General features: G+C 40.8%; 1 protein-coding gene across 7 annotated transcripts in view; it reads right to left on the bottom strand.

Annotated features, from left to right (window-relative positions):
- The window catches only part of CD47 (CD47 molecule), a 232,563-nt gene that overhangs the window by 202,952 nt on the left and 13,705 nt on the right, over positions 1–15,906 (bottom strand). For all 7 annotated transcript variants that reach the window (XM_083611710.1, XM_083611706.1, XM_083611709.1 and 4 more), the window contains exons 3-7: positions 15,420–15,509; positions 6,486–6,587; positions 4,330–4,422; positions 3,360–3,455; positions 1,435–1,527 (exon numbers count right to left, since the gene is read on the bottom strand). In XM_083611710.1, coding sequence (XP_083467836.1) covers positions 1,435–1,527; positions 3,360–3,455; positions 4,330–4,422; positions 6,486–6,587; positions 15,420–15,509 — 474 coding nt within the window. The remainder of the gene's footprint in view (positions 1–1,434; positions 1,528–3,359; positions 3,456–4,329; positions 4,423–6,485; positions 6,588–15,419; positions 15,510–15,906) is intronic.

Genomic DNA, 15,906 nt, shown 5'->3' with positions numbered 1-15,906 from the left:
CACACACAGCTGTATTATTACTGTCTAGCTTGCAAACTTTCCTTTCAGCAAGACTGCGTTTATTTTTCAAATACCTATTAAGCAGCATTTGTGTCAGAGCAACCCTCACATTCTTCATCCACATAACTTGCATATAGAAAATCCAGACCAAATATTTTCAGGTATACATAGTCAACAACTGCCTACCCAACCCCATCCCATTTTCTCTCCAATCAGCAAACTCACCTTCCCTTCATTTACAATGCAGGCATACTGCTTCTTCAGTCTTGAGTCTCCAAAATGTTATTGGACTACAGCTGCCATTATCCCCAGCTGAATGGTCAGGTATGAAGGGGGTTGTAGGCTAACAACATTTGGGGCCCAATGTTGGAATAAAGTTCTACTTCAAGTAAGCCTGGGACCTGATTATGTGCCCCCAAGTTTGATTGCTGATTGCTTTCCTTTTATCAATAGATCCCCCAGACCAAAAATATTGATCTGCGTTAGAATGCATCACAAGATGCCTTATAGAACTCAGTTGCTGGATATGTGCCCCTACTGATCAACATCAGCACCTTCTATTTCCCGTAAAAAGTTTTTCTGAAAGAAAGGAGAATGATAGGCTCCACACCACTCAGTAGAAGGCAGCTCATTGTACTCATGGCACAGGACTTAAAAACAGCCCAATATAACCCTTGCAAACAGAGACAAATCAGTGAGATCCACTGTCAAATTCTATCCCTCCTTCAAAACAATGCTACATAGTGCCCCAAATATTTATCTGATAGGCTAGGTGCAATATCCAGCAAAGTAGTTCCATTAGCCCAAGGATTTCTGTTTTCACAATGGTACTTCACCTCCCTCTCCTCTCCCCACGTGCCATCCCCAAATCTACTCATGTGGTAAAGGAACTTTTTTTGCATGATGTCACCCCATGTATGGAGAACCTTTCTCAGTCTGGGGGCCACTGTCCCTTCTGGGGGACATATGCCAGTGGTGGGCGAGACCCAAGGCAAAAAGCAGATGGAGCCAGAGGTGGAACAAAGAATGCAACTCTTCCCTTTGTACAGGAGGCTACATTCAAGCTACATGGAAGTCACTGGTTTCTATCTACACGCCCCCACATACACATCCTCCATCCAGGCAAGCAAGCAAGGGGCATTATCATAGCTCAAGGACACATATCAGCCAGTCAAGAGCCCTCAATGAGGGTACAGAACAGGATCTGTGAGCAGTGTGACCTGGGGAGAGTCCTCAGGGCTGGAAAGAAGCACGGGCAAGGCTGCATTTAGCCCCTGGATGTGAGGGTTCCCCTTGCTTGTACACAAGGCAACCTGCATTTGTGATCTTCTGGTCAATCCTCTCCTAAAACGCACTAAACAAGAACTTTGTTTGAATATTCATTTGATTTTAAGATAAAGCATTTCATGTATACTCTAAGTAAATAGTACTTACCAATAACAACCATATAAATGAAAGCAATTGCTGCTACAATATCAATAATTCCTAAGCCTGCAATCACAACAGAAGTTTGTTTTGGTGGGCATTCTGTTGAGAGAGAGAAAATGGAGTATTTAGGTTAGCTTTTTTGTTTCTATTTTCTGAGTTGGTCTGGCAATGTAACTACAACACTTAGGAAAAGATCTACAGCCATAATGTCTTGCACCAATGTGCACATTAACTGCTACGGAAAGTGTCAGGTTTTGCTGTATCTTTTACATGCATCAACCACCATAAGAAGTATGCAGAAAAATATTAAGGAACTGTGGGTCAAAAACCAACAGCAAACAAATACACTTGGCTGTATTTTAATTTTCTGCAAGCATTGGTCTCTAAGACTCATAATTTCAATGGTTTTATGCTAAAACCTGGATCACAAACATCTTCTTTGATAATATGCAGTTTAGTGAAATTAAAATATTATTCACTAACAATGAAGTTATTGACAGGAGACTGAAGAACAGATGTTAATTCCATCTAGGACAGGAAAAAAAACCCCCAATACAAACACAATTATTTTTAAACTCAAAATGGTGAGTGTGGAGGAAATATTTAGATGCTGGATGCCAAAGAACAACTCACACACTTGTCTAAGACTTGTTGAATAGACTTGTGTTAAAATGAGTCACCGTGAGCGAAAAAAATATATTCTGCAAAATTCTATGCAATGACTTTGACACACAGTTACACAAAGCTTAGTAATCTTGCTGAAATTTAAGAATGCATACAATCAATTTCCTCTTCATTAATCAGAGACCCCAAATTTTGTGTGCTGGTCTGGTGTGGTGTGGTGGTGGACCTCTCACTAAAGCCAAAGGAAAAGACTAGAAACTGCATAGCAAAATCAAACTCCTTTCAGATATTTTGTGATCTCAAATGAGTATCTGCAATCCACAGGAGTCACTGCAACCCTGAACTAGCCTTTATCTAATAAGAAAGATAAGAGGCGAGAATACAGAGCCATTAGAACAGAGCTACTGCCGCTTTATTTGCCAAACATTGAATATTGCTTTAGAGCAGTGGAAAGGGCTGCAGACTGGATGCCTGCAGTTAAAGATAATTTATTCAAACAAGGTTTTAGGACCAAAAAAAAAAAAAAAGCAGCTCTTTTGCTTTATTTTTTTAAAGGTTGCAATAAATGTAATTTCACAGAGGCAGCTTTTTCTAAACTCAAATCTAAGCACAATCTCCACACCCCCACCAAAAGAGCACAGCAAATTTAGATGTCTAGTATGCTATTATTATTTCTGGCTGACCACCCTTAGAAAGACAACCTTTAAATATTTGAAACTCAGTCATTTCACACATTCTGTCATCTTGCTGATGTTTAATGCTGTTAAGAGTAAAGAAATGCATCTAAATGTGAAAAGATTTATGTTCACAATTTTCTCTGCTGCATGAAGTGAAAACTGCATGAGTGTGTGTGTGTGCACGCAGGCGGGCGCACAAACACACCACACACACTAAGATTGTGGGCACAAATTAAAATAATTACAAAAAAGGTCAGCAGTAGCTCTGAGTGAATCTTTAGGATATGCAGTATTACAAAGTTAACAATTTAATGCAAACCCTTTAGATCCTACTTACAAAATGCAGCAGTACATGGCATAGCCATTCTAATTAGAAGGTAACACCACCTTCAGGCAATTGTTTGTTCAAGAGATAAAATAGTAGTTCCAAGTCCTCATAGATCCCTGTTCTATAAAACCCTGTGCGGATTTCACAAACCCTTTGTGCATTTCATAATGCAGACAAGCTGCTTTGTAGGATATTTGTTAAGTGTGCTCTCAAGCTGATTCCCCTTGATAGTATAGAGGGTAAATAATTTCTAGGGAACCAAAAATGTAAAGAATTTTAATAAAACAAAATACATTGCTCACCTGGCAAACTTGTAGCCAAACCTGCCACAGCAATTAAATATCCAAGCGCTTTCAGAATTATCAGAATAATTGCAAAGAGCGGTGGCTTCTCGAAAACTGGGGAAATAATCATGTGTTATTGAGAAAAGAATGGCAAAACCAAAAAGATACATAAGTGAAAAATGGAACAAAGTAAACACTTTCTGAAATGTAACTGAAACCAGTGTAAACGTGCGCTACATGGAATGTTAAGTAAAAACAACCAAAAAACCTCCCACAGCTAGGCTGTGTCTCGTTTAATTTATCTTATTACATCACAGTACATACAACGCTGTATATTGAAACAGAAATGATATACCAAAGACAAGTAGCTGCATTCCTCGATCCAGCTAACTTTCCGCACTTAGGTGCACACATGTTTATATCAGAGCTAATCAGAGTATTGCATTCATCCACTTATCTTTACCAAGTTAAACAATCTTTGCAGCTTAGCTTCTTGTCTCTGTCAGGGAACAGTGGCAGATGAGGCCAACTTATCTATTGGCTTCAAGTAACACCACACTTCTGTGAATGGAAAAGGAGGAGACAAAAGTTCGCTCTCTCCAGCATCTGCAGTGAAATGACACAATGCAGACACACGCTACACCTCAATACAGTCGTACCTTGGTTGAGGAACGCCTTGTGACTTGGACATTTTGTCTCCCGCAGCCAATCGGAAGCCGCACCTTTGTTTCCGAATGAAGTCAAACGGACTTCTGGAACGGATTCCGTTCGAATTCCGAGGTACGACTGTAATGCTAAAATTTCTCCCAGAGGTTATCCAATACAGGGCTGGAGCTAACATGGTTAAAAACATCTACAACCCTACATATCTAAGGGGTTCTTCCCTTTCTGCTTCCTCTCCCCACACCACAATGGATTATGAAAACAAGTTCATCATCCATTATGAACTTATGAGTTATTATGAGTTAGTAAAGTAATAGATTCTCACCTGATTGAAACACAAAGAAGAGAGGCGGCACCAAAAGGATAGTAGGGAGTACAACTAAGCCAAGACCAAATTGAGATGCTAATGTAAAGCCCTCTGCAAGAAGCCAAATGAAATAAAAAAGGAAAAGAACAGTTACTATTCGGGGAAAGCACGCCAAGTGTTACTTTGATCTAGACTCTACGTTACCCCTTGCTCTTAAATCCTGCAACCCATAAAGCTATTGATTTAAAGAACACCCCAACACATTTGTGCCCCGAATAAATATATATTATTTTACCCATTGTATTCTTGGAATGCACCATTTATTACTAGTTCTTAAGAAAGGAACAGTACTGGACAGCCTCAAGGACAATAAAAATTAAGTGATCCAAACACAAGAGTCCTACCCCTTTAAAGTAACAGTGTTTACCATATCCTAAAAGAGGCAGAAAATTATGAAGGTGACCTACTTAAATGCCCTCTGCAAGAGGAAACTAGAACTGTTTCCATAACAGGATGTAATAAACAGCGCTCCAGAACCACCCAAGCTATTCACATAACAAAAGCATTCATATCAAGACTACGAAATAAGGAAAAAAAGGTGCTCTTTTACTTGAAAAGCTAACATTCAGATTAAGATTCTAACTGTTACCAACTTTGTCAATGGAGATTGCAGGCCTTTCTTGGAACATGTGATGCCCCCTCTCAGCCTCTTAGCTTAACTCATATTCTTTTACACACAGTGCTTGCACAGCAAAAGAAATACAGCAGGTGTGGGGAAGCTTTTTGTTCTCCAGGTGTTGCTAAATTATAACTCTCATCATCCAAAGCAAGTTATGTCCAATGCCCGGGGATGATGAGAGCTGTAGTTCAGCAACATTTAGATGGCCAAATATCCCCCACATCTGAAATCAAAGCAAAAACAAACTAAGGCCACAGTACTCAGTCATCTTACCACTCCTAGCTATTTCTGACATGACTGATTTATACTGAACAAGAAAAGGATTAACAATAGGAAGAAGGTGAGTGCATGCAAACAATAAAAAGCCTGTCCTTGAAATCCCGCACGGAAATTAAAAGGGGTTGCAGAAAAGCATCACTTAGAGAATTAGGCTCACGGTTCACAATCTGGTATAGTCACAGATTGTTCAAGTTTGAGAATGGCACACAATTCTGCCCCTCCCCCCGATTTTGTTCTCTCCAATTCACAGCTCTTTGGGCATGCTAAAATTAGTCTGTTAGCAATTTTCAATGCATTTATGTTTTACTTTTATTAAGAGCATGCTATTGAACTGTCATGTGTTAAATAAAACAAAATGAAGCTTTGGGCTTGTTTGAAAGTAGCATTTAAACTACAATAAGTATGCTTTATTAACTTTTTTTTTAGCTAACCGAATACTTTGATTTAAATATTTGGCTACTAGAAAAAATATTTATACAGCGCATACAATTAGTAAGTCCACCCCCCCTTTAATTTAGTAAATAAAAGTCAAACAAACAAGTTAAATCAGATCCAAGTAGAGCACCAGAAAATGAACCAGTGTTGCTGGCCCTGTGCATACAAATCTAGGTGCTATTAGGTTAAACTGTCCCTCTCACTTCTACTTGGTATGAATTGGTATATGCTGTGAATTGGAGGTAACTATTTCCTAGCATTAACTGGGAGAGGGGCAGGATTGTGTGCCATCGTTCAGCCTGGACACTGAGGTCCAGTGCCGAGGGCCTTCTGCTGGTTCCCTGGCTGCGAGGTTACAAGGAACCAGGCCTAAAATGAAGGCTGAGAGGTCCTGGATGCCTGATTGCTTGCCATTTCTGATTTTTGTTTCTTTCTGTTTGGACTATACAGTGGTACCTTGGTTCCCGAATGACTTGGCTCCCAAATAAATCAACTCCTGTATGCTGCAAACCCAGAAGTAAGTGTTCTGATTTGCAAACACTTTTTGGAAGCCGAACATCTGTTTCGGCTGTTGGCATTGTTTCTGGGACCAATCAGAAGCCACGTCTTGGTTTGCGAACGCTTTGGAAGTCAAACAGACTTCCAGAACGGATTGAGTTCGAGAACCAAGGTACCACTGTATTATTGTTTTATGGTTCTGAGATATTTAATCATGTACCACCCTTGGAACCTTCAGACTGAAGGATGGAAAGTAGTAATGATATTAATTTTTGACACTTACCTTTGACCAAAAGAGCAGCACCAGGCACAACAATAATCATGACTATTAGTGCTACGAGACCAAAGCTGATCTTCTTAAGGAGACTCATCTCAAACTTCACAGCTTTAAGTAAAAATGAAAAGGGGAGGAGAATTTAAACACTAACATACTTAAACGCAAATATGCAGCTTTTACATTTCATCTGATTCTATGATCTACTGGAATAAAAAGCATCAACAGAATATAAATGCTGAACGTTTCCGCAAGTGATTTTGGACAGCGGTGATTATAAATAAAACTACATAAACATGTTTATGCTGCTGTAATCATTCCATACCACACTTACAGAAGTGCAGGGAAGCAGGGACAGGCAAGGATGAGGCACTACCACCTACTTCACAACAGAGGTGATTATCTTCTGGGGTGCTATCTGCCAATCTTCTGCATGCCAAATAAATCAGCTTCTCCCAAAGAGAAACCCACCAAGTAAGCTAATCAGAAGAAAGGTAAGTTACACTAGCTTGCATGACTAAGGGCTAAAATGCCACCATTGTTCTGAAAAAGACCCTTTTTATGACCAATCAATTTCCCAGAAAATAATGAGCAAGCTTTTTGGTCCACCAGAACTCTTCATCAGGGTGGAATTCAGGAAAAGGCTCAAAGGGGTATGAGGGGAGGGGAAATGCCTTATTACTGAAACCACAATGTCTGCATCAGTAAAAAGTTCAGCTTTGTAAAATAGTCTTATAAGGGGCGGGCTGTGGGAGTTGTCATAAAGAGCATCTGCAGTTCAGAATTTACTACGGTGCTTATTTGTACACTTATGCATAATCTAAAGCATCCACATATTTGCCAAATGGGAATGATGTGCCTAGTGCAAACTGGTTGCATTCCACCAAAGGCTTTTAAAGAGGCAAGACCGGAAGTGGGAGACGAGGATAGCGGAAATGGTATCTGCAATTCTAAGAGTTTGTAAAATGTATTTTTAGGCTTGTGGAAATTGTCGTATGGCAATGGTGGTTGCTCGTGAGTAACCAGTCAGGACTCTGACCTGTCTTTTACAGGTTTTATTTTGGTGCAAAACTATTTACAGTGCAAAACCACCAGTTCATGTCTGCCTCAATCGCTAGCAGAATCCGGGAGTGGTAGTTTCCGGGTCTTCCCCCAGCATAAGAGCTTAGTCACCCCCAGCCTTTTCCTTCCTTCTTTGCGTTTTACACCTCTGCGCAAGGTGGGCGACAGAAAAGGCATGCTTCCCTCCTGGCCGGCTTGGCAAGGAGCAGTGCTGAGGCTCCCAGCAGCATCCTCTAGCCCTTTCCGCACCTTTACCCTGGAGGTGTGGCCTTTCCCACCCTCAGACTGACGGGGTGTGGCGCTGGGGCTCCCAGCAGCATCCTCTGGTCCCTTCCCTCTTCCCCACTGGAGGTGTGGCTTTCCCCACCGCAGGAAGAGGAACTGCTTCACAAGATTTTCAGAGGTTCCCTGTATCCCAAGTGCCTCCCTTCCCTGTTCCGATGGCAGTCCCCTGACAGAAATGTTGGCTTCCTTCTGTTATTGCATGCAATTAGGGATAGTTGGATTCCTTAAAGCCTGGTCTCTTTGTTGCTACACGCTTTGAACGCACATGCAAGTGGGGTGATGGCTTTCCATCGCTCTATGAGAATATGTTGAAAAGAATGGCTGCCTCCATGAACACTACTCCCCTCCATGCTGCCGCCATACATTTATGTCCTGCTATGAACATTCTCATTTGCTTTAGATGCCTCTGTGTTAAATTTAAATGGTTTGCCTGCCCCTTTCTACCACTGGCACACATTATTCATCCCGCACTTGCTTTGTAAGTGAAACTAAAATTCCAACTCCTCCACTAAAGGTTCACGCAATCGCAGATTCAGGATCGGCTGTGTGAAATCTGTAACAATCATCTACACAGCCTGTAAAACTCCGAGCGACTCAAACTGGCAATATCAAAGGGACAACTGCAACTACGCGCTCCAAGACTTCCTGCCCCCATTACTACTTTCTGTCATGTCAATAGGAGGCCACTTCAGAGATGCTGTGTTCCTGCACTCCTCTTCCTCCCAGCACCAAACACTCTACCTGTGCCATACAATACTGGCCACAAGCAAAATCTACAGCTCTGTCTATGTGTTGCTGTATTCTCCAAGATTCTATTTCAAATCAGAAGTGCTCTGCATAGAGTTCAATTCGTCTGCTGTTAGCTTCATGTGTGAGACAGATCAGATCCTAAATTCTTCCTTCCTATTCAACAGAACATGCCAGTTTTCTTCCTTTTCTTTTTTTTAAAGACACCCAGTTAAATTAGCGAAGTTACAGAAGTGGTTTGCTTCAAAGACTGATGGTTCATAGGTTTATACAGCACTTTGGGAGCCTTCCAAAGAAAAGAAGTTGGAAAAATTGTACACTCAGTAACACCAGCTGTGCTCTCTTCTGCCCTAGGCACTGTTAACAAACTGCCAGGTACGTTTCTCTGTTCCAGAATCATCTTTGTAGATTTTGCACATGGTAAAAAAAAAAAAAAGACACAGCATGATTTCCGTGTTTTAAAAAGTATGTGTGTGAGAGAAAGAAACATTGCAAGTAGAATTCTAAAGAGCAGCATTTAAAAGCTGAACAGCTATCAGTAATCACCTCTCACTATACTCATGTTTTCTGATACATTAAAGCAGTAGCTGTCTTACAGTTTACCTCTGCAGCACAGCAATAAATTGGAAATGCTCTGTTTTGCTACTCTGTCGAATGTTTACTTAATCAGCGTGCCATGAAATAATGCCTACAGGCATTGGGCTAGCATCCCCAAGAAACATTACATCACACAGATGTAAGTACTCTCCAGCACAATGGGACTGTTTTTAGCTTAATAATATATACTGTATCCAAAGCGATGTCTAAAGTGATTAGTAAGCTTTGAAGATCCACATCTAGCATTGCAAACTCCCTCAATGTTCACAATGCCCACTGCAACAGGCACTAGCCTATGAATGACATTTTAAATTACACAGTATTATAAATAACAATTTGCGTTCTCTCAAGTGCTTCAACATATGTACCAAGGGCATGTGGAATTTTCAGAAGCAAATTGAACGAAAATATTACCTATTAAATCCTGCAAATAAAAGAGACAGGCAACTGACAAACAGATGGCTACTAGCACTACCCAATCATTGCTCTTCTTTTGTAAGCCACAAAAAGAATTACAATTGACTTTCCACATTATTAGGAGTACAGTGTTGCATTTTTTTCTATGTGCATAGCAAAAAAGGAGGGGTTCCCCAGATAAGCAGCAGTAGCAGCAGGCCATGCATTTCAATATATTTACCCCTTGCCTATGAACTGAAAACCCTTCACTTGGGCTCTTCATTCTTGGAGTAACAACCCTCTAGGATTGATTCAAATGCCTAGGTACATGTAGCAGAATCACAATGTATAGGAATAAAGTATGTCCGGGGGTGGGGGGGATCTGGAAAGAAAGAATAAGAGGATAAATGGCTGCCATCCACAAATAATTCTTCAGCTGGTTTCTGAAGAAGCACAAAACAAGAGAAAATTCTGAATTTTCTGGTCTTCCCTTGATAATGGACTGGATGAGAGCCAATAAACTGAAGCTCAATTCAGATAAGACTGAGGCACTGCTAGTGGGTGGTTCGCTAGACTGGATAGGTAGAAGACTGCCTGCTCTTGAAGGGGTTATACTCTATTTTATCCTTAAGTAGCTTGGGGTGCTTGTGGATCCAATACTGTCATTTTGAGGCCCAGATGGCCTTGGTGGCACAGAGTGCCTTCTGTCACTGTCAGCTGGTGGCCCAGCTACACTCCTATCTGAATAGCCTAACTTCTGTGGCCTACGCTGTGGTAACCTCCCTCTAGGATGGATTTCTGTAATGCAATATACACAGGGCTGCCTCTGAACATAGCTGTCAATGTTTCCCTTTTTTAAAGGGAAATTCCCTCATTCCGAATAGGATTCCTTGCAAGAAAAGGGAAAAGTTGACAGCTATGCCTCTGAAGAAGGTTCGGAAACTTCAGCTGGTGCAAAATTCAATGAGCAGAATGCTCAACAGAACAAGACAGTTTGAGCATACATATAAGACCAATCCTGCTCCAACTGCACTGGCTTCTAATTAGTTTCCTGGCCCTGTAAAGCCTATAAAGCCTTGCATGGCTCAGGACTTCAACACCTTAAGGATCACCTCTCCCCATACAAATTGACCCGGGCCCTGTACTTGTCACTGGAGGTCCTTCTCTATGTCTCACCTCCCTGAGAGGTCTGGAGGGTGGCAACATGAGAATGGGCCTTTTCTGTAGTGGCTCCCTGACTGTGGAATGCTCTCCCCAGAAAGGTTGGTCTGGTGCCATCACCACATGTCTTTAGGCAACAGGCAAAAACATTCCTCTTTACCCAGGCCTTTAGCCATTAAATAATCTATGGCCTGTTAAAGCGGGGGTGGGGGTTTTTTGCTGTTATTATGATCATTTTTTATACTTTTTCTTATTATGCTTTTTATTATACTTTTATTATTGCTGCTCCGTAATTAACGTTGTGCACTGCCCTGGTATCTTTTGATAAAGAGCAGTATATAAACTGAATTAACAACTACAAAACAACAACTCCACTGCTATTTATGTAGCAGGCATTGATTGGATAACTCATATTTTGTATCTGATATGTGTGTGTGTGTGTGTGTGTGTGTGTGTGTGTGTATTTGCACATGCTTATGTTTCAGTAATCACATCTATTTTGTTGTTACTTGGGTTCCTGCAACTATGTCTTTTTCTTTTCTTCCTATATTCATCCTGCTATGTTCTTTGTGCGCCACTGGGCATGACTGAGTTGCTATGTGTGGGGACTCCAGCACTCATTTAGTTTAACCATTGTGTTGGATGCCATTATATGACTCCCATTCATTTCTTAAAACTGATCATTTAATGATCACAAACCCATATACATGAATGCATACACTCATACATAAACATTTTAATGAAAAATAGGTATAGCATTATAAACACCATGCTATAATGCTAATTTATTAGCTATAATACAGCTATAGTGCTGTAACACTCTACTGCAATAATTCCACAGCAGTATGGTGTCACAGGAATATTTCTCTTTCATTTTTTTTTAAAGGTGGATTTTTAAAATGACGTCAAAAATGGTGCTCAACACAAATGTTGTTGTAATGGTGTGCCAAGGTGTGCATGGGTCAGTTATCCTGTCTGTCATGGAAAAACTGCACCCTTTAGAAAAGGCTGAAGAGTGCATTAAAGGTAAATACATCTGTGAAGTTTCAAGTACTCCTTCCATTCAAGTACTCCGTATGAACCCAGGGAAAATCCAGGATGACAACGAATGAACGACGGTGCTGTGTAGATGCTCTGTAACACTGAGTGAATGAAGCATGGCAATTCCATACTAAATGCCTGTGGGGGAACGTTGGCTCATTCAGAGAAACATGTTAATGGACACCATAAAATAAGCTCATACGGCCAGATACAGAAAGAGAGCCTTATTATATGGCTGTTCAGTAAGTTTTCACTTCACGGAAAATGTATTCCACCATCTGGGAATGAAGATCAGCCTTGGCTGTCTCCCCATGCCAAGAGTTACTTTACTGGACACCGAGTGATACTAATCTATTATTTAGTATGGGTATTCATTAAAATTCTCACAGCAGTTTAAAATAGGACTTAAAAATACAATTTAGCTAAAGTAAGTTTGAATAACTGAGGGGGAAAACTATTAAAGCTGCAACTCTATCTATGTCTTTAATTCAGTTCTTTCAGTTAAATCTCTCTCTCCCCATACTGTAACCTTCTCTTTACAGCAACTTTGAAGCTTTATATCAAAGAGCTTCTCCTTGTCCTTTAATAGAGCTCTACAAGGGTAAATTATTTCCCCAGATGCTATATGGAGCATTGGTGTGGGCTCATTCGGACATCTCAGTACAGTAATCAGTACAGCATAAATTATTGCCTAGAATGGTGGAGTAACCAGATCTACTTCTAAGGCCTTTGTTCAATCAGAGAGAGTCTGCCATATTCAGCAAGAATGCTTGCTAGGAAAGAAGTAACTCCCCTTTAAGCATCACTCCATTTTTATTGGATGCTACAGATTTTAAAATGTCATACAGGGCTGCCAATTTTTAAAAATAGGTCATGGGGAAGCAAAAGTGATTGATGATCTCTGGAGATCACACGTTAATCTATACTGCTGTGATTTTGTGAGGGACATCTTGTAACTAGCATACCATGGCAATGTACCATGTATTCTGATGCTCTGTTCTTGGTCTTGAGCTATGTATACTATTATGTATGTATGTCTGCAGAAGCCCTGAGCGATAAACTTTGCTTATTTACTTATTAAACAGGTTGCTCTAAGTTTACACCAATAAACAGAAGAAAAACAGTAATGGAGCCCACAAAGGATTAAAAGGCTTTGATTGGTACCCAAATGATAATGCAGTCAATGCCAAGGAAGCTTCTCTTGTGAAAATTTTTCATAACTGGGAGCCACCACTGAGAAAGCCCTGTTCCTGGTAGCTATCTCCCTTGCCTCTGATGGCAGGGCACCCACAGAAGCCCTTTGGTTGCAAGGCATAGGAAGGTGTATGCAGAGGCAGGCCATGCTTCAATTCTCCCATGCAGAAAGAAGGGTTTTCATCTAATTGCTGGTTTTGTCCTTTTAGTTGGAGCTAGAGATTAGTCGAGTGCTGAAAATATCTCCTTCTTTAAGAAAACCAAACCAAAAACCAAACCCATTCTACAGCAATTAATAAGAAAATAAATTGCACCCAAAAATTATCAGAGGGGGGAAATGGGCAGGGTACAAGAGTTCTGTTGCACTTTCCTTATTTTCACAGTGGCTGCTGAGGTTTGTGACCATGCTTTCTTTCATCCTACAAGTCTCCCCAGTGGTCTGCATTTTGCAACCTCACCAGGTGACTGCACTTCCTTAAAAAAACCCACAACAATAAGGTACACTCAACCCTATTCCCACCAAAATTATTAAGAAGCTTTAAATCACCCCAGAAATGCAGCAAAAAAGTAACCACCCTAGAAGCCTATTTCACAGTGGTAGGGGTTGGTTTTGGGGTGGTGGTGGTCGTTTTTGAAGAATGGAAGACAGATTTCAGCACAGCACAGCCACAGTCAGTGCAACTAATGCAGCAAGCGCATGATGTGATCATGGTACCCAGTCCCAGTTAGTAAACTAGCAGCAGCACCTTCAAAAGCAGCACCAAGTACTACAGTTGTTTAACCAGGAAATCACCAGAGCAAGGCTATCTCTGTCTAGACAACACTGGTCTAAGCATTCTGTAGCACCAAACAACTAGTGCTTGACAGTGATGAATCAGTGAGAAACAACTGACTGCAAACATAATCCTTCAGCAGAGTGCAACCCAGTCAACCACAAGATGAACACCTCAGTCTTTTCTGGACTGAGCTTCAATTTGTTGGCCCTTATCCAGCCCACTAGCACAGCGAGGTGCTGGATTTAGCATTTCCTCTGCTTCACCTAAACTTGATGTGGAGGAATAGAAACAGAGTTGGGTGTCACCCACATGTTGAGAATATTCTACCTCAAACCTCCAGGTGAACTTACGCAATGGTACCACTCTGAGGCATCACTGTGTTACTATTTGTTTTAGGGCGAGTGGTGCATGAAGTGGCGCGTGGGCGTTTGTTGTCAGTCTTCTGTATCTCCACCTAGCTGACCGTTACTTGCATAGGGCATTTTGTTGGGTAGTGTCACTTGCAAGGATTACAAAACCAGAATTTGTGGCTGTATGCAATCAGCGACGCCGTATCTACTGTTGCTTCCGCACTCCTCTTGGGATTCAATTAAACAACAACAGCACTGTTCTGGCTCATATTTGTCACTGGAATAATCCTGTTATATTTATATTTCAATAACATGAAATGCTAAGTTCTGAGGTTAGATGTCTAGCACATAGTTGCTATGAATTTTCTGTTCCCCTGACTCCCCTCAACATGTCTGAAAGATCCCAAATCTCCCGGCACCTCCATGTCACACCCTGCATTTTGCTAGTGCTGCTTAAGCCTTTATTGAAATGTTGTCCGCAGCTGTATAGTTCAAGCACTAAGAATACAACAGGAGCCCTGCTGGGTCAGATCAAAGGCCTATCAAGTACTGCATCCTGTTTCCTGTAGTGATGAACGAAACACCAGTCTAGGAAGTCTCCTAGCAAGATGCAGTTGGGATATGAGCTGTGCAAGTACCTATTTTCAGATTATTTTTCAATCCAGTAGTTCACAGTATGACTGATTTGTAGGCAGGCATAGGAAATAACTCCCCCAAAATTAAATGGCCAAGTTGAGGAACATCAAGAAAGGGAGGAGCAGTCACCTATTTCTTGCTCACAGAGCCAATACCCCAATGAAGAGTGGAGGTGGGACAGAAAGGTTGCCAAACCAGTTCCTCAAGCTAAAGCCATTCCAACGTTCCAAGTCTAGCCAGGCCCACTGAGATTGGGGTTTTGGGTCAACAGGTGGTAGGGCCCCCAGACTCGGAGCCAGCTTTCTTTTTTTACAAAATAATAATCCTTCTAGAAAGAAGCAAAATGTGTTCTGTGTTCACTGTACCGCTAAGATCTTGAACAAGCAGTCATTGATAACCACAAGTTTCCTTTCTACAACAGATCATCAGAAAAAGGTACTGATCACTATCAACAGAAGTCACATATTAAAGGGTATCAGACTTGAAATTAATTACAATGGAATCTTTTATTCCTGGTAATTTTCCAAGAATGGAAAATGTTAGAAGCTACATAAACTCATACTATGAAATCTTACACATTTTTTTAAACATAATGCATTAACTACTACTTCTTTTTACTCCATTGTTGGGCACATGCAAAGCATTTTACGATAAAATACTATTCAGCATTGGTAAGGAATAAAGAATTTAGTACTTACCAACATAGCCAACCTGTAGCAAAAACAATGCTACCGCCAATATGGCTGCACCAATGACTAAGAAACTTTCCAGTGGTTGAAACCAAAATGCTATAAGAAAAATATAGTAAAAAATACAAATTTTAGTTTGATTTAGCAACACAAAACAAGCAAGTCTTATTGTATTAATTAATATACTGACCCGACATTAGCTCTGGGGTTTACTTTGGAGACCACAGGAGGAACCAAACACTCACAGTCCAAACTGTCATTTTTCTAAGTTTCATTTTCATAAAATGACAGAATTGTGTATTTTTACTGTTCTCCCTTGGGCATCCCCCCTACACCCAGTATCTTAAGAGTAACAGCTTCTCCATCTCAACAGACTGGCTCATTTCCAGGGGGACAGACTTAACATTAGAAAACTATTCTCTAGTTTCATTTTGACACTCCAAAAGTCCTTGACATGGAACAGAGTATTGATAGATTACATCAAAAATCTTTATAT

This window comes from Podarcis filfolensis, assembly GCF_964270895.1.
Source record: "Podarcis filfolensis genome assembly, chromosome: 4".
NCBI classification, from domain to species: domain Eukaryota; kingdom Metazoa; phylum Chordata; class Lepidosauria; order Squamata; family Lacertidae; genus Podarcis; species Podarcis filfolensis.
This window is presented reverse-complemented; position numbering and strand designations above follow the sequence as displayed.